Raw genomic sequence first — 22779 nt, 5'->3', positions numbered from 1 at the left:
GCTTACAAGCGCCAAGATACCCGCATCAATGCCGTCACACATCCCCTCGCCGGCACGGATCGCGTCGTCGTCGCAGAGTTTGTCCCGTTCAACTGACCCCGCGGGAAGGGCACACCTGTGATGTTGAATCCGCGACAAGGGAAGGCGCAACCGAGAAGGGCAAACAAAAACACTCAAACACACCACACAGAAACAGACACACACACACACGCACAAAAGTTGAAACTCTCCTTTTTTTCTCTTTCGCTTGAACGCGTACAGAGCGGCGGGAGAGGGGTGTGGCCCTTACCATCGACTGTGTGATGACAAAGCTCGGCTCGAGTTTTTTAGCATGCAACCCCCCCGTTCATTTCTCTCGTGTGAGTGTCGAGACTAGCTGTCTTTTATTCACGTTTTTGTGCGCAAGAACAGGAGACAGAGAGAGGTAGAGAGCGAGAGAGGAAGAGAGAGAGGAAGAGAGAGATAGAGAGAGAGAGAGAGCAGATGCCTGGAATCACGAGCAACGGCTAATTTCAACGCGCCCCTCGTTGGCCTGCATGGTCCATGGTCCATTCTTGTGCCGTTTCTTGCGGTACATGCAATGCTTGTCAAGTCTGGCCATCGGGCGGTCCAGAAAATGCACATTCGCCAAATCAGGAGTGGAACATGCACTCGGCTGTGTGTGTTTCACTTGTCTCTGTCACCAGTCTCCTTTCTTCTTCTCCTTTCACTTTTCTCCCCTATGCTTAACGCAGCACTCCTTTTTCATTCTCATCTCTTCTTCTCTTTCGACTATGCCGCTTGCCCTACTTGCATGCTCTGCCTGGTGCGCAATGCAAATTATGCTCACCGACAACCGTGGCCGCATCGCTCCTCAACAGATCACCATGTCGTCTCCCTGCTCCGCTCTGTGCACTGGTTGTATCTACACCTACGGGCGGCAAGGTCATGCATGGGCATACGCGTGGGGTTGTGTCGTCCTCGTATTGCTGAGTTTGTCCCCTAGCGACAAGGCTATCACTCAAAAATCAAGGGAGAAAGCCGACTGTTTCGACGTCACAAGACGCTCACCACTTGTTTGAGCGACTGTATTCGACATGCGGCATGCTCCTTGCCCTTCCTACCCTACTCGCTACTGTGAGTCAGTTCTTCGTTTTTTTTTTTTTTTTGGGTCGACTATGTGTAGCTCTTTTCTATCCCGCCGTTGTACCCAACTCGCTCCCTCGTTAGAGATTCTTGTAACCTTCATGTACAAAGAAATAAAAAAAGACAAAACACAAGCCTCCGCCGTGTTTGGTGTCGAGGGTTGCGACCATGCTCTTGCCTTGTTTATTAGTTTGTGTTTCTCGGTTTATGCAACTCTGGGAGAAAATTTATATATCTTGGAATCAACGGCGGCAAGATTAGTGCCGAGTCTGACGGGGAGTCAGGGATTGGTGTGAGATGGCACGGAGCTCCGTGAATACGAAGCAGTGTCACGTTCTCTGACGTTCCTCGTGCTTGACAAGGGCCGTCTAGGTCTGTCTCTGAAAAGTGCCGCCCATTGCAAACGGCTGTGGGTAAACGCACGGACAAAAGAGCTCGCGCCCACCAACGGTCACACGCCGATCGCAACCACTCAAGAGAGTTTCAGGTTGCACGCAGTGTCTCAAGAGATATCGAATCACATTGATCAAAACGAATAACGGGGCGGGGAAGACAGGGGGAAAAATTACAAGCTTTACGATAGATGGGCCGAGCTCTGCGCTCTCGTCCTTTTGCCGACACTCGTGAGGGGCTCCAGGGAGGGCGATTGCCCCTTCTCCCGCGGGAGTGCCGGTAAACATGCACGCGGGCTTGAACTGGCGGTCGGCTTTAAGATTGTCTCTTTCGTGGGTTTTCCGGGTTCGGCATGGGTGTATACAGCGCCTTTCTCAGCTCGATATGATTGTACTCGTATCATCTGCCGTGCGTGCTCACGCATACCGACAGAATGTCATGGACGCTTGCCCCAATCATCCTTGATTCCGGGAATAAACTGCTGTTAAAAGGGTAGACGAAGTAGCGCGTTTTCCTTGCACAGACTGGCGAGTACAAGCCAACATTGTAGCATTGGTACTATAGCCGTTCAAAGCTTGAATGCACGAAAAATAGTCACCTGGAACAAATTCAGACAAGCAGATTGCACTGCATGTTCTCAAGCGAGGGCAGCGAACGTCGCAGGGACAAGACAGCCTTCTTCGTAAGAGACGCATGCCAGGCAGAGTTTCAAACGGCCCAGCTGCCGACTCGATGGCCATCCTCTTCCTCCTCGTCCTCATCGCCAAACAAATACGCAGTCAAGGCGTTCAAACTAGGCCTCTGCAACTTCAAGCCATCCTTGGACACCAAAAACACGGCAAAGGACCCGACGGTGGCGGCCAAGGCATCGGCGATCTCGGCCCCCCTTCCCTGGACAGCGAGGCTCTGCGCCAGTTCGAGGAATAGTGCGGCGACAATGGAGCCCGCGCAAACAGCCTCGGGTGGAACGGTGGGCGGCACAAGCTGGGCTGCGCAGAGCACCAGGAGGACGTGCGCGAGAAAGTGGAACAAGACGTCAAAATGAGGCGGTAGCTGAGCAAGCGCTGGCTTGAAAAGCGAGGTGAAGGCGCCCACGAGAAGCAGCAACACAGTGACAAGCAGCACGCCGATGAAGACCTGACGGCGCATGATGCGTGGGAATGGCGCTACCGCCGCTTGAGCATCGGGGGATTGAATTCACTTGGGATTGTTGAAGATGACAAGCGCGACTTTGTTCATCGGCCAAGGGAGGTCCTTGATGACGTCCGGTACAGTAGGACATGGTGGATGAGATGTGTCTAAAAAACATATTTTTTCCATATTTATCGAAAGGATTTACATGCAACGAAGCCATCTGGTCGTACGAAGAAGAATTGAACGCTAAACATATGTAACAAGTGATTTCAAACAGTTGCCCTCGACCTCAACCCCTAAATGCGCAATTTCCCGCCCCTCCTCCCCACTCCCCCCTCCCCACTACCGTACCTAGTTAACCGCGGAGACGAACGCCTTTCCGTAAACACCCACGTTCTGTGCACGAAGGAGACGCGTCGCTCTCCCGCCCTGCAGTCACCTAACAAGCTGCACCGCACTAGATAAATCAAACTCCTAAAACCTTCCACCCCCGTTGCCAACACACCCTGGGTGGGACATCCTACTACAAGCTAGCATCTCGAAACCTAATAGACAGGAATAAAAATTAAAAAAAGAAAAGCGAGCCAGAGCTGTGAAAACAACGCAACGACCATGCTAACCCTTCTTCCTCCTTTCCTTTCCTGAGCGCGACGTATCATCCCCGTCCCTCTTGCCCCTCTTCCTTCTCGACTTGGAGCTGACGACGCTCATGGGCACCTCGGTCTTATAATAACTGAGATCGACCTTGCCCGCGCGCTGCTCAGGAGTGAGGCCCGATTTGGGCTTGCGACCTCCCTGTCCATGATACAAGCTACTAAAGTCCATCTTATCAAAGACAAGGCCGTGCGCAGCGGCGCTTTCCTTGAGCGGGACGAGGTGCCTTTTTTGCTTCTCGCGGGAATTGGGGCTGTGGTGCTTATGCTCTCGCGGTGCGCAGATTTCGCACAGCGGGGTGGCGGCGTCGACGGCGAAGACAGCGGCGGGAGCGACATCGCAGCGGCCGCACAGCGCAGCGACGACGGAATTCGATTGGATGGGGACCGGAACGGGCGACGACGCGGACACGGGACGGCGGTGCAGACAGGAGGCGCATAAGGCTGACGAAGACGTGCCGCACCAATGCGACGCCTCGGCGCGCTCGCAGGATGAACACAGTGCTCGGAGATTCAGTAGTCGAGGCATGCCGCTGCCATTGAGATGCGGACGCGGAGAGAGGGGGAGGGGGAGGGGGAGGGGGAGATTGGGTTGGGACGAAGTGGTTACTGAGGGGGAGGTCAGGCTGTTAGAGTGATGGCAGGGGTACGGGAGAGGTGCAAGATTTTGGGACGGGGACGTTTGAGGAATCGGTGTTACGAGGTTTGAATAGGATGATGTGAAAGGTATCAGAAATGGAGGGAGCGGTTTTGGCGGTCAAGGGAGAGGCGGACTTGGGTAGATAAGGTATGGAAGAGGAGAGTTGCGCTTGAGGGAGAAAGGGTAGCGCGGGGAGGTGAGCTAGCGGTTTGGCAGAGCATGGCGAGATGACCGTAGAAGATTGCGCAGTGGATACTAAGATCTCGGAGGCCCAACCAGATGTCGGGCAGAAAAATGTTGAAATAGGTGGCCGACTTTGATGGCCACCGCTTGGTCCATTTCCGCCACCTATCTTTGCCGACATGCCCCTTCCCTGCAGCCGCACAATCCCTTGCTCAGATCTTCCATTTCCGCCTCCTAAATATCTTTCCCGACATGCCCCTTCCCTACACCCACACAATCCCTTGCTCAGATCTTCAGCTCCTATCTCGATATTTATATCCATGCATCCAATCCCGCTTCTCTCCTCACACGCCATCCGGATTCGCTCCAGAATCAACGCCCGAGATCTCCCCCATGTCTGTCGAGAAATCTCCGTCCCTCGCGCCCCCCCGCCGCTCACGTCATCTCGTCCACCAACATGTTCGCTGCCTTCGTCGCCCTGCCGGCAACCTCCCCCTTCCAGCCCCGCCCGCGCCTCTCCGTCACCCCCGTGCGCCCGCCGCCGCGCCTCTCCCGCCGCCGCCCCGTCGCCCGCGTCGACTACAACAACGAGCTCCGGCCCTCCATCGGCTTCACCATGTACGCCGAGGTCTTCAACGGCCGCGCCGCCATGATCGGCTTCGTCGCCACCGTCGCCATCGAGCTGGCGACGGGCAAGGGTGTCGTCGACTTGTTCCTCGCCTTCACGGGCTCGGCCTAGCCCCCGCCCCGCCGCAAGCATTCGCGTGCCGCCACCCCCGCAACCCCGCCCGCCCTACAATAAACGCGTCGATTTTGTCCCCTTTCCCGTGCCCGACGCCTCCCCCCAACCCCTGCATGCCAGGGGCCGGATAGGCCCCGCGCGCCCCGCCCTTCCTTCCGCCGCGCCCGTCGTGTCGCTTGCCCACTGCCACCGCTCCACGTGCCCCCCTTACCCGCCCGCCCCGCCCTTCATCGCGACGCGCACTGCAATCCGGCATGTCGATCCAGACAACGCATCAATGCGACCCGCGTCTCCTGCGTCTCATCCTGCGTCTCATCCTGCGTTTCACAAATTCACGCTTTCTCGCGCTCTCGTTCACCATACCCTCATCCACGGCGCGCTGCCATCTTGTCGCGCTGCCATATTGTACCAGCACCAATCTACCGATACAGACCAAGCGTATACATACACACCTCACTGCCCCGTCACATGAAGAAGAAGCTCTTACTGGGCATGAGCGCGACCGCCTGCGCGGCATGCGCGAGCGGGGCGGTGACCTGCCGCACGCCGTGCATGCCGGTCGCCGCATCTGCCGCCAGCGCCGCCGCTGCGAGCAGCCCCAGCGTGATCGCTCGGGCGTCGGCCTTCTGCAAGGGCGCGTCGGTCTGCCGCGCGGCCGAATCGGCCTGTCGTGCTGGCGGCGCAAAGCCGCGCGCCGGCGCAGACACGGCCGAAGGCTTGGCCGCAGGCTCGGGGGTGCGTGTCTCTGAAACGGACGGGGCCGCGGCCCGCCGCGGCTTGCGCGCCGTCTGCAGCGACATCCGTGACGCGCGCCGCGGAGCGGCGGCGCACGGTCCGGCCCGAAGCGCGTGAAGGGCCGGAGCTAGGGTGAAAGCGGCGGACATCTTGGAAGCGGAGGCTGGGCTTGAGGAAATGTATTGGGTGTGCGAGTAGTTCGGGCAAATGCTCTTGAGAGTATCGGCAGTCTGAGATGAGACTGCCGATGGGAAGGGAGGAGAGCAGCGGGGCGTAATAAGTAAGCGCCGCAGCCACGTCGCGGGCGCATCATTCGTGGACGCGGGGTGGTTGGGCGGCGGGCGCTCGCCGCCCTCTCGCATGGGCCGCAAAAAAAATCCGGTGACGTCTTCTGCAGATGCACACTGCTCGGTGATTGGCTGCACAGGGGTAGGCGGCGGATCGCACACGGCGCGCTTTGCTAGGGGCGCCGCAAGTGCGCGACAGAGGCGGCTTGCTACAGCCTCCAACGAGAAGGCCGGCCGTTTTCAGCCCTTGACATCTCTTCATGTGGTCTTAGCTGGCGAGGGCGATGCAGGGGAGTTCAACACGCAGAGAATGCTTTCGAGGCATTGCATTCGCAAAGGTCGTTTATGCATTATTAACGTACAACACAAATCCTTTAGGCTATCTGCACAACTTTTGATTTCACTTACTCCAGATAGACTCAAATCCCCTGTCTACCGTTCATCTTCGTGTGTGTGCCAATGCAGTCGTTGGTTGTGGGCAACTGTGAGATAGTCTTCTTCACGTCGTCATGTGTTACACGGTAGTCCGTTCCATTACGAATTGTCGTGTGCTGTATCATAAACCGAGTACGCAGTACGTCCCCACTGACAGAATGGAAAGGCAACAGGTAGCCACAATTAAGAGTAGTGACTCTTATTGGCTTCTGGACCATGGTGTAATACATTGCGATGAGGCCACTCGCACGTACCCAACTGAAGTGCAAATTTTCTGCACAGAAGTACACGTACTCGCAGAATTGGTATAACGTGATAACATTTGAGGCTGCGCTCTTTAGTTTGCCACCACATACGCTGGGCAATTATATAGATTTCGGCTTCGTAGCAAGAGTATTTCCCGTACGGAAGATGCACTGCAGGCAATAATTTGTCAGTGCAATGCGACAAAATGTCGAAATTCTCCCTGCCGGTACGGAACTGACAGCAGAGTGGTCGGCATCGGTTCTCTCAGAAGGAATTATTTCTCACTTCTCTGCTACTTCGTCTGGAAACTGAATGTGAGATATCGGATGTTTATATATACAACCTTCTAATCTAAGTAAAAAACCGTTATACGTGTCTTCGGGCAGAATGGTATCACGCCGTGACACATCGGGAGTCTAGAATTCTCAGCTACTTGGCAAAGTCTGCAATTAGAGGCCAAAGCTCTGCAAGGCATGCGTCAGGGGTCCAAACATGATCAGCATCTGTTCTCCCATCGGCTTCCCAGACACGATTTCCGTAATCAGACCAATCACGAATCCCATCTGTGCCAGACGCCCGTTCACCTTCTCAGAGTACGGCGTAAAGCCTTGTGGGCCTCGGTAAGCGGAAGCCTCCTTTGCGGCCTTGTTGGCTTCGAGACGAGAGAAGGTGGAGGACTTGTCCTTCGAATCAGACTCGGTCTTGAGGGCCATGCTAGGGCCAACAGTGACGGTTAACGGGCGCACGGGGGCGATGTGCGTGCCTGCGAAGGCGGAGGCACGGGGCACGACGGCGGCGGTGATGGCGAAGGCGGTAGTCATTGTTGTGTATGTGGGGGTGGTGTGAAGCGGAAAGAGTTCAAGTTGATGGTTCGAGTTGAGTGTTGTGAGTGTGTGCGACTGGTGAAGAGTTGGTCTGTAGAGCCGTTTATATAGCAGTCGTCAGCTGTGTGAAGGATTAAGAGTACCGCAAATGGGCTGAGAATAAGAAGGAAACGATGTATTTGCAGTGATGTCACAGTGTTTACAAGTAGAGGCGAATGGTGAATCTGCAGACTGAGATGGGTGAAATTGGGAGGGCCCCAAAATGTTAATACAACGGACAGGAGGGCTCCGCCAAATTTTGTGATTAGCTATGAGATTTCAATAAATTCTGACACGGCGCACTGACTGTCTAGGAAAGATGCGTGCTTGGCCGTGGCAATGTGGATGGGTGGTCTCGTACTGAGAAACGCGCACAGGTGGGCGAAGCACGACCGAGAGATTGCTACTGCCAGGCAGCGTCTGGTATGAGCAGGGGCGCATCCATTTCTATGTCGCTTCGCACTTTCGTTTGTGCTACAGATCGGAACATTGCTCCGCATCTGCTGTTCATCCGGTGCAAATCGCTGATGTATAGTGAGAGAAGCTTGTGCATGGCCACGGCAATGTGTATGAGTTGTCCCGCCGCCCAAGTAGAGAGGCCCTGAGGGGGATTTCTGACGACAGAGAAATTGCTCTTCTGGGGTTGTGTATTGGTATGGGTACTTGCGCTTGCAGATATCTGTGTCGCTTTGTACATTCGCTCGTGCCTCAGTGCGGATCATTGCACCACACCTGCAGTACACTCATTCCAAATCGATTGGAATGGCGAGAGAAGCTTGTACTAATCTCGGTTGTCAGTGAAAACAGTTTCTTTCTAATGTTTGCCTTGTACACGATTAATCCTACTGCTGCTCATCCAGAGCATGATCGGCTCTCCCCCCGCAGCATCGTGCGACAACATAAAGTGTCGGCTGCAAGACAGCGCGAGAGATAACGAAACGTCCATTCGATTCAGGGAAACCTAAAGCTGAGCAATCAAATAAACCAGCGGCAAGGCAGGGACTTGGTGAACGAAAAAAGTGTACGTTTTAATTGGTGCGAACGCAGAAGCGCGTATGGTACCCAGCCATAGCAAACAGACGATTCCCAACAAGTAACATTTAAAATGTGCGTACTATCATCTTGAATAGCTGCGTTGCAGCTGCATTCTAGAAATCACTTAATGCCAGAAATTCTCTCACCTCGAAACCGCCGACATACCAAACGTCGGGATTACGCGTGTTGAACATCTTAAGTAGGACATGGTATGCTCAACAAGGACTGCGATATTGATCCATAGCGACCTGGTTCTACTACTGCCATCCCTCTTTCCAGTGACGAAAGATGTTGATTTGTTTCCTTTATCGACTGGGAGAATGTCAAGTGTCTGAAATGAGAAAAGCCATTATATCAGTAAATAAGTATACAACACGAGCAGAGAAGCACTCACTCCTCGGGTGATGATATGAGTGTCTTTTTGAAACTCAGTGAATGCGGATGTTTCAATAGCGTCTCTCATACAGGTATTTTTCATCGCCAGTTTCCGCTTTTCTGCAAACTTCAATACATGCTAGTCTATGTGTGTGATGTGATCAGTCAGTACCCATTTATTACTTACCTTTCACTTCATCCTTTATTTTCCCGTGTTTCACCCTCTTTCACTGATGACACGCTGTCGGAGCCGCTTACGGGCTTCACCACACTGAGGGATTCAGCATTTTCTCCGCGTTTATGCAAGAAATGGCCGAGCTTGTCCAGGCAACTTTGGCACCGTGCCGGCATAGACAAGCTTCTCTCCACTCTCACTGTAGTCGTAGAGGGCAAATAGAGCAGAATACCTCGGGTGAATGAGACACAGATTACGGCACAGAGAGTAGCGCGTTGTCAATTTTACATCTATGGGAAATTAAGCTGGCTAAGTATACAAGTCAAAGGCCCTAAATGCTCAAAGTCCCAAGCTCTGCAAGGCATGCGTCAGGGGTCCAAACATGATCAGCATCTGTTCTCCCATCGGCTTCCCAGACACGATCTCCGTAATCAAACCAATCACGAATCCCATCTGTGCCAAACGTCCGTTCACCTTCTCAGCGTACGGCGTAAAGCCCTGCGGGCCTCGGTAAGCGGAAGCCTCCTTTGCGGCCTTGTTGGCCTCGAGACGAGAGAAGGTGGAGGTCTTGGTCTTCGAATCGGACTTGGTCTTGAGGGCCATGCTAGGGCCAACAGAGATGGTTAACGGGCGCACGGAGGCGATGTGCGTGCCTGTGAAGGCGGAGGCACGGGGGACGACGGCGGCGGTGATGGCGAAGGCGGTAGTCATTGTTGATGTGTAGGTGGGGGTGGTGTGGAGCGGAAAGGATTTAAGTTGGATGTTTGAGTTGAGTGTTGTGAGTACGTGAGTGGGGACAGAAGAAGTGAGTGGGGCTCCGCGGTATTTATATAGAAGCAGTTTAGTTGTACCAGCGCAGCAAATCTACAGGTAGAATTCTAGAAGGATACATTGAAGTTACTCATTCTGCACAGCGGATGAACAGGAAAAACATTTTGAGTTGTGGAGGCATAGAGGGTACTCCCTATGCGCATCCGTGCTGCGGTAGAGCATTGAGAGGGGTACATAGAGGATTCATGGAAAACAACCGCATACAGATCAAGAACCAGAAAACGAAGGGCTAATCCATGAGCCAGTTCATCAACGGATGCCGCATCGCCGCGGAAGTTCCACCTAGAGGTTACACAGGCTCGCAAGCGACACGTGCGGGGCAGGATGCGCGGATCAACGGCGGGGTCAACAGCCATCCGTTGAGACTGGATGCGCCAAAACCCGCAAACCGTCACCCTCCGGGCAGCGGGCAACCCCGCGGACACGCCCCGCGACGAATTACGTGGCCGGCGCGAATAGGAAGCGCGCATTGCAAAACGGGGTATGCAATTTCCGCCGCCAGAAATCTGTCAGGGGGCGTGATCTGGGAAATCCCACCGCGGAGCGTCGATCGTGCCGCTGCAGTATCCGCGCCGGAATGTCGCGCGCGCTGTGATTGGCAGGGATGCCATCCGCAACCGTCACCGTCGGTTTAGATTCTTCCGTTTGCATTGCTATGACGCTGTCAGAAGGGGCGCATGCCCCTCCGCCACCCTGAGCATGCGAGTGTGCGGTGAGCTTGCATCCGATACGTGCCGGAGCCATCCGCGGGAAACTTTCACGGTGGGTCTCCGCCTTTGCAGGGAAGGTGCGGTTGACAGCGTGGCGACAGGCGGAGGGCATGCTAGCTTGGTGGGGGATTTCGCAGTAGCAAGCTCTATATAAACAGAAGATTAACTCCCGTGTTAGCGATCCGTCCACCACTACCACTACCACCAACACCACACTCACACACCCTCACTCACTCAACCCTCATCCTCAACCACCAACCCAGCAATGAACTCCACCGCCTTCGTTTCCGCAACTCCGGTCCTGGCCCGCCCTACCGCCTCCGTCTCGAAGACCTCCTTCACTGCCCGCCGCCAGTTCGTGGCCGCCCCCGCGCGCCGCTCCGCCGTCGTGAGGATGAACATCGACGACAACAACAAGCAGATCCCGCAGGGCTTCACCGCCTTCTCTGAGCAGCTCAATGGCCGTGCCGCCATGTTTGGCTTCGTCCTCGCCATCGCCACCGAGGCCCTCACGGGTAAGGGCATTGTAGGACAGGTCAGCGCCCTATTCGACGTCTCCGGTATCGCGTCCGCTCTCGGCTTGCAATGAGGAACGCCACGCGGGTGCACAGTCGTAGCGTTGTACTAGATCGTTTACTGTAAAAGCTATTGTTGTATTCATCTTACCGTCGCCATTTGCCTTCCGATTCTTCCCTATTCAGTGTGCTAATTGAATTCTCTCCTGCCCAGTTGGGCCTATTACGAACTCCGTTCCAACTGCGGAGATAATACAAGTCGTGCTGTTCTCCACTGGCCCTACATCCAGTTCGATGCAGCGATGCGTTGTAGCAACCATCTTTCTTGTTGTCTACCACGACCGGACGGGGGAAGATTGTGTGCGCGATTTGACTTGTCAAACCAGCACTGTCTTAGGTAAATACCGCGACATTCCATTCTGTGGTTTCCGCGCAAGGGCAGGTGGAGGCAATTATTGCAAATAATACATGACAAACGCAAACTTTACTCTTGTCCAGGAACGCAGTCCTAATGTTTATCGCCCATTGAGATGCAGCATTCTTGCACACTACCGCTCATCCTTGAAATACTGTCCTTGCAACATCGACACGTACGATTTCCTCGGAGGGGGTTCCCGGGGAATTTACTTGCATTTTGTTCACATCGTTGTTGTGGTTCACTGTTATTAAGCCAACTTGACGGAACATGCAGTTGGCGGTGCCCGGTGTTAAAAGTGTCTACCGTCATTGCTGTTTTCGTCCCAGACAGCACATGGCGCCAACATTTAATTTTCGAGAAGTTTTGTTACATACCCCTTTTATTTTGGAATCTTTGTTACGTACCCCTTTCTTCACCTCACTCCCGAACGATTTTCCGGTAGAGGTACACAGTGTCTGGGGCTTCGCAAGTCGTAGCGTAGTGCCCAACTTGACCACAAGCAGAGCAACGCGACGTTCACTGAGACGCTGCCGACCCCCTGTTTTCGCCGTTTCTTCGGCCGACCTGCCTGACTTGGAACTCTCCACGCGCTCATCTGTCTGGCAATAGGCAGCATCTGCAAATCCACGTTAATGTTAACTTGAGAGGCTCGAGCAGCAGCAGCAGCAACATACTGGCTTTGGAGTGTTGCATGATGAAAAACAGTTGATGCCCACTTTTGTGTCCAGATGATTCCAGTGTGCAGCCTCCGGGACGTTCGCATGCCGCTCGCGTAGATTATCAAACACTAGCACACGGCTAGGGGCTTGCGCTTACATTTCCCCTTTATAGCGTCGCAGGAGTGAGTGAGATTGAGTTTTCCCACTTTCCACAAGCCGTTGTTTGCCCTGCGGTCTGGTTGGGCGTTGAAAGTGTATGAGCACTCCTGGGAGGGGCACTGTATATGTAGGCGCCCAGAGTCTGACTTTTATACCTTGTGAGATCGGCCCACGGTGACGCACCGGGCTAAGGATGCCATCAAGATACTGTGTTTGTCAGGGAACGTGCTCCCTTTGACCAAACTCATTCCGACGACGCCCTCTCCACCTCGTCATCACTCCAGCTAGCGCTCCTAATTTACACCACTGCTAGACTTGCTCTTAGACCAAGTCTAGCAGTGGTGTAAATGCCAATATTTGGCTAAATTTTAGCCATGGGGCAAGTCTAGCAGTGCAGTATGTCTAAAGTATTTGGTGTGTATACCACATGTTTTGGTGTATACTGTAATTTCTGTTATCCACCGACACAAATACACCTTGAAATACACCAACAAGTGCCCAATTTTATTTTAAAACTAGATTGATTCAGCCAATGAGAGTGTCAGGTGTATTCACAGCTCTATTTCCCGCCCAATTGTCCCACTTCTCACCATGGATTCCGGACACTCTCCAAGTACCCTTGGTACTGTACCCCGAGTACGAGATACTGTTACAGTAGCTGGTTTCACCGAAACTGCTGGGGATGCCAATGATAGTTTCTAAATTGTGGTCTATATGTCAGACCACACAAGACAGGCTGTCCAAGACAGCCCAAAACTGACTACTTAATAGGACGACGGACACATCAAGTAAAAGAAGGGATCACCGGTCTCGAGTTTCTCACAGGTTATGGGCACTATCTAGACACTGCGCACTTCCCCACCCTATCACCACGGACGCAACATCGCAACGAAGTCGACGCCTCGAAAGGCGCCGACAAAACAGAGACAACGCAGAACTCACACTTGAACTCTGGCACTACGCCCAGCTCCGCGACGCAGAAGACCGACCATCCCCTCACGCAAATCCAACCCCGAACACAACACCAAGTACCACTCCCTTCACACCCATCATTACTCAGAGGCAACCAGTACACACTACCCCATACATCATGGACAACAAACTCAGCGATGTACCAAAACTTGATCCTATCAACTACTCTCCGTGGTATATCGCGCTACGATCAACAACTGTCACAAATGACGCCTTTGAACACTTCCACACTAACCCACAGCCGCCGACCAACCCCGAAGCACTCACCGCATTCAACAAAAAGAAACACTCGCTTATCGCCAAGATCATAAGCACAGTTCCTGCAGACATCATCAACTTACTTCTGACACCGCAGTCAGACCCCACTCCGCATGATCTCATAGAACAGATCACACAACATTTAGACACCATAAACGTCAGTGATCACAAATATCTGAAACAGATCGCAGAACAGACAAGGTTTCTACCCGACACCAACATCAACGAATATGTCAAAGAGCACTAGAACATACGCGCCAAAATGATCGCTGCCAAGTACCCAGATATAAACAACCCCCGCACCACAGTCGACTTTATGTTAGATGGACTCAAACACAACCCGGCCACAATCAACATTGGCCTACAGCTCATGGCCCTCAAACCGCAAGATGTGAAAGAGTTCGTACACGAGTATAACAGAGTCATCAGTTACCATGAAGCCGCACCAAGCCGCCACCAAGCATTCCCCCAAGCATTCCCCCAATCATTCACCCAAACCTTCGGTCCGGGAGCCCAACGCAGCCCCGGGGACTATGCACCACAATCCACACACCGCTATACAACTCGCCCGCCTCGGAACCGTCAGCAAAGCTTCGCCCCCTGCAAACACCACATAGCAAAAGGATTCCGCAACCCTCAGCATACAGATGCTGAATGCAACGACCCACGTCACCCCAAGCGACTGCACAGCGCAGATCGCAAACCCAGCGTCCGAGCCGTCACCTTCCAACCGGACACAATCGTGGAGAGAGACCTCCAGGAAGAGATAGGAGAAAACGTCTACCAAATAGCCCAACTCCAAGACGGTACGTCAAACGTCCTCGACTCCGCCCCCGACCCGACTCACATGGCACGGCCACAACCACACATGAAACCCCTCACTCCGCCCACACACACGACCACTGCCACTAACCAAACCTCCCCATGCTCCCATCAAGGACAGGCACTACTAACGACCAGTAATGCTACTCCAATCCAACTACCAGCAGTTGTCAACCAAAGCCTGTCCCACAACCTCCTATCAGTTCACGACATTGCAGCCCAATACGGAGATGTACTGTTCCAATCTGGAACAGCATACATTCTAGGTAGCTCCATCCCCCCTTCAGTAGTGCACCAACACAAAATACTTGGAACCGCACCATGGCACGACACACTAAAAGGCTATGCCTGGCATTCACCAACACCCACAGCCGCGAGAGCCGCCCGCACAGTGCCAAACAGGCGCCACACAACAACACGCACTCAACGAGACCACTCAAAAACAAAGAACCAAACGCAAGAAAAAACTATAGAATCACCGCGAGGACGAAAACCAACAACACACATAGCACACAAACACACCATCAACATCCGCACACAGAACCCCACCGCAACGCCACACCCAGCAAAAGTCACCAACAAAACACAGCTCCTTCAAAAATGGCACCTCATCCTCAATCACGCCACCCCAACTGCAATACGTACAATGGCCAAAGAAAAAACCATACCCATAATACCACAGACGCTCGCACATGCCACAGACGAAGTGACATGCTCAGCATGTGCACATGCCAAACTCAAACCCAGACCGCACAAACCAAAAATACATCACTACAAAACCCGGGAATATATCAGTTCGGACACATGCGGTCCCATAACACCGCGATCCCGACACGGAAACCAACACTTCCTCACATTTATAGATGCACACAGCAGATACCTATTACTCTACTTCCTGAGTGAGCGAAAAGAAGTATGCATCGCCGCACCCGGTTTCTTCGCCTTAGTGTATGCCAAGTATGGCACTGCCCCCACATACTATCGCACGGACAACGCAAAGGAATTCACTTCGAAGTACATGCAGACCGTTTACAGCCAATTCGGCATCACACAGCTCAACAACGCACCTCATCAGCCGCAAGAAAACTCAATCGCCGAACGCATAAATCAAACATTGATGAATGCAGCCAGAGCAGCATTAAACCACGCAAACCTCGATGACACCCACTGGGAGGACGCTGTACGCGACGCGGCATTCAAATACAATATCATGAGACACCGTGCGCACAGCAAATCCCCCTACGAGCTATGGCATGGTGCCAAACCACAGATCCCAAAATTGCACCCCTTTGGCCAACTAGGCGTCATACCAGTACACAAAAACAAAAAGAAGCTGGAAACCCGAGCAGTCCCCGTGCGCTACATGTACGGGACCAACCCAACCCTCATCATGGTATTGAACCTCCAAACCCAACAGTACCAACAAGTCAGAACAGTAGACTTCAACCCCTACCACCACGCCAAGGACCCATCTCACACACACGCCAAAGCATTTCGCATACAAACCAAAACACTCAACTCACCGACGACAATCGAAAGCACAACACCAGCACCCACACACACCGCCCACGCCCGCCGCTATCCAGATGCCAATCTCTGGCAACAAGCACACGATGCAGAACTACAATCAATCGACAACGCGAAGACGATACATTGGATACCAGATCACCTGATCCCACCCAACGAACTCCTCGTCCCACTGTTGATGACTTACCGTTACAAGCGCAACTCCAACGGACAAGTAGATATCAGGAAAGCACGCTGCTCTGTTCGCGGAGACGTCATGATTCCCGGAAAACATTTTGACCCTGACCACACGACAAACTACATGGCTGAGAAAACTACAGTACGAGCGCTTATTGCCATCAATGCCGCCAAGCAATGGCACTCGGCACACTATGATATCACATCAGCCTACCTCCATGAGCAATATGACCCTAAACACACGGTATATGTACGTCAGCTGCCTCGGTTCGATGGAACTTACAAACACCAGCACAAAGCAGGAAGACTGCAGGGCAACCTAGACGGCACACCGCCAGCCGCGCTTATTTACTTCAAAGGGCTAGTCACCCACCTCAAACGCAGTAAGTACACACAATCGCAGGCAGACCCCTGCCTGTTCCACCGAAGCACACGCAACGACACAGTATTACTAGCAATCAGCATGGATGACTTTTATGCGACATCCAATAACCCAAACATGCTGCACGAATTGTTTGAAACACTGAAAGCGAAGTACACTGTCAAAAAGCTTGGCAAACCCACCCAATACCTGAACTGGTCACTCACGTATGAGCCGAATGGCACAACACATGTGACACAAACGCATACGGTTAATCAAATCCTTTCAAAAGCACGCATGACAAATGCAATACCCAAGCCCACTCCGCTCCCCGAGAAAAGCAACACGACACTAATCGATGACACCAAAAGGTTAGACCTACACAAAGCGCACATATACCGACAGACACTGGGGGATCTGCGATACGTCGCAGATTGCACAAGATTTGACATACATCATGCTGTAAACCGACTCGCTGCCACCATGCATGAACCCACATACCAAAACTGGCACCATCTCAAATGGCTTCTCCGCTATCTCAAAGGAACGAAAACACGCGGACTGACATACAAACCAACACACAAGCCAAGCGACAACCTCAAAGTTACGACCTACTCCGATGCCGATTTCGCCAATAGCAAAGATAGAAAGTCGTACACGGGAATCATACACTTACTGAACACCGGACCCATACACTGGACTTCCAACAAGCAGAATGTCGTAGCACTTTCGACATGTGAAGCTGAATATCTCGCAGCCTCGACAGCCGCCCAGCAAACAAACTGGCTTAAGCGGCTCCTCTTGGAGATACAGCAAATCACACCCAAGCCCGTCACGCTGTACATCGACAACCAAGCCGCTATACAGGTCGCAAAGCAAACCGCCCCTACGAAGCGCCGAAAACTGATCGACATACGACATCACCACCTGCATGACAACATTGCGAAAGGAATAATCGAGATCAAACACACACCGACCCAGAATAACCTAGCGGACATGTTCACAAAACCCCTTGGCAAGACTCGATTCACGAAACTCAACATGCAACTCAACGGATCGCCACCCCACCCTGTCTCCGTGCCAGCTGCACCGGGGACTGTCAGACCACACAACACCACATGCAGCTGACACTCATTCTCGCTGCTGTCAGACCACACAAGACAGGCTGTCCAAGACAGCCCAAAACTGACTACTTAATAGGACGACGGACACATCAAGTAAAAGAAGGGATCACCGGTCTCGAGTTTCTCACACTATATTTTCGAATATGTGGTGTATATTTTACCCAACTGCTAGTGTCTAGGTGACAAATGACCTCATATGAGGTCACTTTTCAACTTATTTTTCTCGACTTGTGCTAGCTCAACAAGATGGAAAAAAGATACTCTCGACACGGCAGTTGACTTCTGCGTTGTGGAAGGGTGGAGTTTGGTGAGATCTGCACGTCTTCTCCAGCCATTTTTAAAATGCCCAAAAAGGAGCCTTTTTTGACCAACCTCAAAACGTTTTATGTTGATATCTTTGAAACCAAAACGCCTGTTTAAAAAGTCAACTCATCATTGATACTTCATTAGATTCTTAGTCTCTCTGTGCATTGACAACCGCCATCCCAATGTTTTGCAAGATGTTATTGCCGAGCGCGTATACGTTAAAGAAATGGTGTCCAAACTGAATGTTTTAAAGTTTCGATTTAATTTATATATTTTTGCAAAAAAAAGCTGGCCTCATATGAGGCCATGACTGACCTCATATGAGGTCAAATTGCTTGTCGTCTAGACACTGGACTTTCTAAGAAAAGGGGCTCATAAAAAGGGGTACGTAACAAAAATTCCAAAATAAGAGGGATACGTAAGAAAAATTCTCTTAATTTTCACATGACCTTACAGCAAGTCTACTGTACCAGTGCTCTTAAAATATAGCACAAATTGAAAGAAACAGATACAAAGGTGAGCCCGTTGATGTCAACGTGATGATGTTGGCAGGGTGTTCCTGTCAACTGTACAACTTTACGACGAGAAGATAACTGCTGGTAATAAACGATATATCCACAAACGATATATCCACAAACGATTTATCCACAAACAAAGACGAACGACTGCGCGCTGCTATGCGTCTTTTGACAGGCCGGAACTGGAAAGTGTCCTCTTCAAGGAGATCCACAAGGAGAACAAAGCTTGCCAATGATAGATAGTCCAGAACAGGCAGTATTCATCTTTCACAATTCCAGGCATATGGGGCTCTTGCCCATTGGTAAAGACAACACTCTGCTCTGAACAGGAGTTAAGTCCTTAGCTAGTACTTGTGTAGAAGATGCACGGTGCTGACCGGAAAAAGAAGTCGCAAACCTGTGCTTCAAGTATGCGTACTTCCTGTTTGTTTATATATGCATGCAGTGTGTTCGGAAAGCAATTACTTGAGATGTATCTTACTTACGCTTTACACAACTGACAAAAATCGACACGCACCCGCGGCCGAACTAGGCTTTGCCGGATTCGGTGGCATGTGCTCCTCCCAGGGCCCACCGTCACGCCTTCCCTTGCTTAGCATTAGGCGACTGCGTGGCCTTATTCCCCTGATTAACGACGGGGCTTGCCTCCGGCGCGCCTGCGGTAACAGAGTCTGCAAAGTAGGGGGGTTTCTTGAGTGACACTCCGTACTCCCTGAGCGCCCTCTCGAGATCGTCGACGGTCAGAGTGAGCTTGGCCTCCCTCGCGGCGGCGGTGCTCTTGCGGTGGGCCGAAGTATTGCTGTGGCGCAGCCTTGCGTGCGAGATGGCGTCCGTGGCGATGTCGGCGAGGAACTTCTGCGCGGCCAGCGCGATGAAGCGCTCGACGCGCACGTCGTCCGTCGCAAAGCCGGCACGAGAGAGATAGTGCCGGACTAGCTCGTCCGGCAGCGCAGGGTGGTACTCGCTTAGACCAGCGAGGAACTTTTCCAGCTCCTCGCGCTCGGAGCTCGGGGGATGTCCAGCGTAGGACATCGGGAGAGTGGGGGGAGGGGTGGGGCGGGAGAAGGGGGGGAGGGGAGACAACTCGGCGCGGTAAACGGGTGCGGCAGTGGTGAAAGTATGACCGGTGGAAAGCGTAGGGAAGGCGGATTTTTAGGAAAAACTTGATGGCGCAAAGTTTCAAGTTTTGCCCTTTATTGCTGCATCTCATTTTCTCCGTTGTATCCCAGCACATCTCCATCGTCACCCCTCGCGTCTCTTGTATACTTTCAATTCACGTCGCACTCGAAACCAACACTCTCGTCCTCCACCGAGCCGACCGAGCCTGTAGCTTGCTGACACTATCCTTTCGCCACGATGAAAAGAAGCACTCCATCCGCCCGCTCTATGCCCACCGGCCTCAGCACCTTCCCCGACAGCCGCGGCTATGGCGCTTCCCCGTTCCCTCCGCCGGCTGCTGCTCTCTTTCCTGTGGCCGCGCCCGACGCACGCGCCGCCGGATGAGTACGCCACCAATTACCGCGCGTACTACGCCCCATCGAAGAAGCGCCCGCGCCGCGCGAGAAGGCAGCTGCGCCCGCCGTCCGTGTGGGCGCGCCTGCCGCTGCTCATGCTGTACCTAGTGCTTACTCTGTGCGTGGTCGCGAAACTTTCAGGCAAGCAAATTTCTTTTGCCTTTCGCAGAGAGACGGAGGGCAGATCCGTGGGCACCACGAGAATACCACCCCAGTCGAGAGGGGAGACGAGAGTCGTCGCTGTGCAGGCCGACCATGTGGTCGAGGGTATGCGCCCGCCGCAGTTTGGCGAGGAAGATGCTGGGGAGGGGGGTGGTGCGCGTGGACAGGAGACGGCGGGAACTTTGCACGCTTTGGATGACTCTTTGGCGAGCGGAGATGATGACATGGACGAGGCGTCTTTCTCGAACAGTCGTAGCAGCAGTCCCAGCCGCGCATCCGCACAAAAGTCGTATTCGCTTTCCCCTGCTGCACAGATACTGCAAGCACGGGACCATGTGCAGAACTTGTCGAAGGAGCGCCACGCGGTTGAAGAGAGGGAGATCGGGACGAGGACGTGCTACCATTCGAGCAAGACGTCAGACGCGGTGTGCGTGCATGTCCCGTTTTGTGTCAGGCATAATAGTATCGTGTATATGAGCGATACGTTGAAGTGCGCGCCTTATTCGAATAAGCAAGGCACGCTGGGAACGCTTTCGATGGGGAGATGTGTCGAGCTTGAGAGGGAGCTGGAGACGGAGGCGCAGATTGAACAAGTTGAGCATAAGCCGAAGAGCTGGCTCGATTCCGTGAATAGCGACGGTAATATTCTTTGGTTTGAAGGGGATTCCGTGTTTGTTCGTATGGGTGTGAAATGTAAGAGTGTCATGCACTTTGTCAACCGAATTTTTATGCTCCATCATGTGCTCCAACACCCCGAAAGGTATGGCATGGGTGGTGTTAGTAACGTCGTTGTGGCTGCAGATGAATCTGTAGCAAAGAAAATTCGTTATACTAAGAGCTGGCATCACGGACTTTTGAAGGCTATAGTACATCCCAACAAACTGCATTTTGGTCATAAGGGGATGCCAGAAATGGTCACTTCAGTGCCGTCGACGCCTGGGGAGATTCGAGTATTCGTGCCGTCTGGATTGTGGGATCTCGCCAAGGGCAAGCATGTTCCGTGCTTCAGAAGAGCCGCTATTCCAGGTTCGCTCAAAACTCAATTCTTTCTCTCCGAGGATGTCTTCCCCGGCGTTGTCGAGACGGGCGCGGAGACTTCGCCGACCAAGTATCGGGATGCCGATGTGTTTCGGACATTATTGTTCCAGTCTCTTGGACATAGCAGCCCGCCCAAGATGAAGAAAGAGATTTTATATCTGCACAGGACGTCGACGAGGACGTTTACCCGTGCGGGACAGGACATTTTGGAATCGACGCTCACAGAACTGGCCAAGCAGGGTGGATTTGAGTACCGGCTCTTGGACGTTGCAGGAATGACTTTCCCGGAGCAAATCGCGGCCGTGGCGGGCGCAGGTGTCGTTGTCGGGGTACATGGGACGCAGATGCTGAACACATTGTTCCTGCCTGCCGGGGCTGCGATCGTAGAAATTTTCCCTTCTGGCCTATCGAACAACATGTTTGTAGGTGGCAGCGGGGCTGGTCTGCACTACGCGCGGTACCAATTGCTCAAGGGGGACCCCTTTCCGCAGCTGTCAGAATTTCAAGGACTGGGGCACTGCTTGAAGGTGAGTCGTGAGTGCCGGACGTGGTATCAATCGGACAATCGCAAGCTTAGCTTTGGAATTCTGGACGCTGCGGCGGCCGGTAGCATTGTGCAGGAAGCGATCTCCCACGTCGCAAAGTCTCTGTGAGAGTGTTTGCGTGGAGGTGATGCGGTAAATCTACGGGCATTGAAGAAGGCTCGCCTATGTTTCCCGGAATGAGGGCATGGCTCGTGTAGGGTAGACGGTCTGTTGATAGTACATTACGGCAGAAACGGAAAGAAAAGGCCAAAGAAAGAAAATCATGTTGAAGTAGCATGGGTTTGGCCTGAACAAAGTGATCATCATTTCGATATGCTGTACAATGCAGACTTCTGCAGCCTCGTTTACTTGAGACGCGGTCTCCCCGACGCAGGATTGCTGCGCAGGATTGCTGCGGTGGCCACCTGTCCGCTCTCACGCCCTCCCCGTCTGCTTTGCGCACTCATCCACGTCGCGCATAGCCTCATCCTCATCATACACATCGCTGGGCATCATGAACGGGGAGGCCATTGTACTAATATACTCGCCCTGCGCCATCTGCTCTCTAATCTGATCCTCGCACTCAGCCAGGCCTTCCTCGTAGTCCTCGCGAGTCTCCTCGAGCCTCTCCTGCGCGGCGCGCTCCTCCTCCTCCAAGTCGAACGTGAGGCCGACCTCCTGCATGATGCGCTCAAGCGTGGTGACCTGGGTGGAGAGGACGTTTGCGGCCTCGGTCATTGAGCGACGCTCCTCCTCCGCGGCGCGCACCTTGGCGGTGTCGCCCTGCTGCTTCGCAAGCTCGCAGTCCTTCTCCGCGCGCAGCCCCTGCAGCACGAACTGGTGCTGCTTCTCCCGCTGCCGCAGCCGCACGGCCTGGATTGTCTCGCCCTTGCCCGCGGACGGCGGCGGCACCGACGGTCCCGCGCTCTTGGGCGCGCCCAGCGGCTCCGCGTGCCGGTTGCCGGTGAAGAAACCGCGCATTGTGAGGGAAGCGGTTTGACGGTGCCGGGGAGGGTTGAAGAGGCGCTGGACGCAGGGGGTGGACGGCGGGGGCAAGTTACACTGGCATTGGAGCGGAGCCGTACAGGCCGCCAGGGCTCGGGGGTCGGTTGAAGTGACGCGTGGCTTGGAGGCAGCGGTGTACGGAGGCGACTGTATTCTCC

The 22779-nt window shown here is 53.4% G+C and overlaps 9 protein-coding genes; 6 read left to right on the top strand and 3 right to left on the bottom strand.

Moving 5' to 3' along the window:
• Positions 1–2: 2 nt before the first annotated feature.
• CHC_T00000363001 (hypothetical protein) lies at positions 3–1061 on the top strand (the record flags this gene model as incomplete). The annotated part of the gene is made up of 3 exons (XM_005709849.1): positions 3–218; positions 429–953; positions 1017–1061. Coding segments are annotated over 3 exons (786 nt in total), but the record flags the coding sequence as incomplete, so codon positions are not given.
• Positions 1062–1076: 15 nt separating this feature from the next.
• Positions 1077–1421, top strand: CHC_T00000362001 (hypothetical protein). Its single transcript, XM_005709848.1, has one exon. It carries the CDS (start codon positions 1077–1079, stop codon positions 1419–1421), a length of 345 nt encoding a protein of 114 aa, XP_005709905.1.
• Positions 1422–1677: 256 nt separating this feature from the next.
• Positions 1678–3834, bottom strand: CHC_T00000361001 (hypothetical protein). XM_005709847.1 is given in 2 exon segments: positions 1678–3267; positions 3268–3834. 1 exon segment carries the CDS (start codon positions 3832–3834, stop codon positions 3268–3270), a length of 567 nt encoding a protein of 188 aa, XP_005709904.1. The 3' UTR covers positions 1678–3267.
• A 100-nt stretch (positions 3835–3934) lies between these two features.
• Positions 3935–4888, bottom strand: CHC_T00000360001 (hypothetical protein). Its single transcript, XM_005709846.1, has one exon. It carries the CDS (start codon positions 4886–4888, stop codon positions 3935–3937), a length of 954 nt encoding a protein of 317 aa, XP_005709903.1.
• A 1673-nt stretch (positions 4889–6561) lies between these two features.
• On the top strand, positions 6562–6756 carry CHC_T00000359001 (hypothetical protein). Its single transcript, XM_005709845.1, has one exon. The coding sequence runs from the start codon at positions 6562–6564 to the stop codon at positions 6754–6756; it is 195 nt and encodes a 64-aa protein (XP_005709902.1).
• Positions 6757–11762: 5006 nt separating this feature from the next.
• On the top strand, positions 11763–12104 carry CHC_T00000358001 (hypothetical protein). The gene has a single exon (XM_005709844.1). The coding sequence runs from the start codon at positions 11763–11765 to the stop codon at positions 12102–12104; it is 342 nt and encodes a 113-aa protein (XP_005709901.1).
• Positions 12105–19006: 6902 nt separating this feature from the next.
• CHC_T00000357001 (hypothetical protein) lies at positions 19007–19588 on the bottom strand. The gene has a single exon (XM_005709843.1). The coding sequence runs from the start codon at positions 19586–19588 to the stop codon at positions 19007–19009; it is 582 nt and encodes a 193-aa protein (XP_005709900.1).
• A 216-nt stretch (positions 19589–19804) lies between these two features.
• On the top strand, positions 19805–21745 carry CHC_T00000356001 (hypothetical protein). Its single transcript, XM_005709842.1, has one exon. It carries the CDS (start codon positions 19805–19807, stop codon positions 21743–21745), a length of 1941 nt encoding a protein of 646 aa, XP_005709899.1.
• Positions 21746–21949: 204 nt separating this feature from the next.
• On the top strand, positions 21950–22357 carry CHC_T00000355001 (hypothetical protein). Its single transcript, XM_005709841.1, has one exon. The coding sequence runs from the start codon at positions 21950–21952 to the stop codon at positions 22355–22357; it is 408 nt and encodes a 135-aa protein (XP_005709898.1).
• Positions 22358–22779: the final 422 nt, after the last annotated feature.

The sequence above is a fragment of the Chondrus crispus genome, genomic scaffold (assembly GCF_000350225.1).
Source record: "Chondrus crispus Stackhouse genomic scaffold, scaffold_500, whole genome shotgun sequence".
In the NCBI taxonomy this organism is placed as follows: Eukaryota; Rhodophyta; class Florideophyceae; order Gigartinales; family Gigartinaceae; genus Chondrus; species Chondrus crispus.
This window is presented reverse-complemented; position numbering and strand designations above follow the sequence as displayed.

Bases quoted from the DNA above. Each gene is read 5' to 3' on its own strand.
- CHC_T00000356001 (XM_005709842.1), top strand. From the start codon at position 19,805: ATGGCGCTTCCCCGTTCCCTCCGCCGGCTGCTGCTCTCTTTCCTGTGG.
- CHC_T00000362001 (XM_005709848.1), top strand. From the start codon at position 1,077: ATGCGGCATGCTCCTTGCCCTTCCTACCCTACTCGCTACTGTGAGTCA.
- CHC_T00000358001 (XM_005709844.1), top strand. From the start codon at position 11,763: ATGCAGTTGGCGGTGCCCGGTGTTAAAAGTGTCTACCGTCATTGCTGT.
- CHC_T00000355001 (XM_005709841.1), top strand. From the start codon at position 21,950: ATGCTGTACAATGCAGACTTCTGCAGCCTCGTTTACTTGAGACGCGGT.
- CHC_T00000359001 (XM_005709845.1), top strand. From the start codon at position 6,562: ATGAGGCCACTCGCACGTACCCAACTGAAGTGCAAATTTTCTGCACAG.
- CHC_T00000357001 (XM_005709843.1), bottom strand. From the start codon at position 19,588: ATGAGATGCAGCAATAAAGGGCAAAACTTGAAACTTTGCGCCATCAAG.
- CHC_T00000360001 (XM_005709846.1), bottom strand. From the start codon at position 4,888: ATGCTTGCGGCGGGGCGGGGGCTAGGCCGAGCCCGTGAAGGCGAGGAA.
- CHC_T00000361001 (XM_005709847.1), bottom strand. From the start codon at position 3,834: ATGCCTCGACTACTGAATCTCCGAGCACTGTGTTCATCCTGCGAGCGC.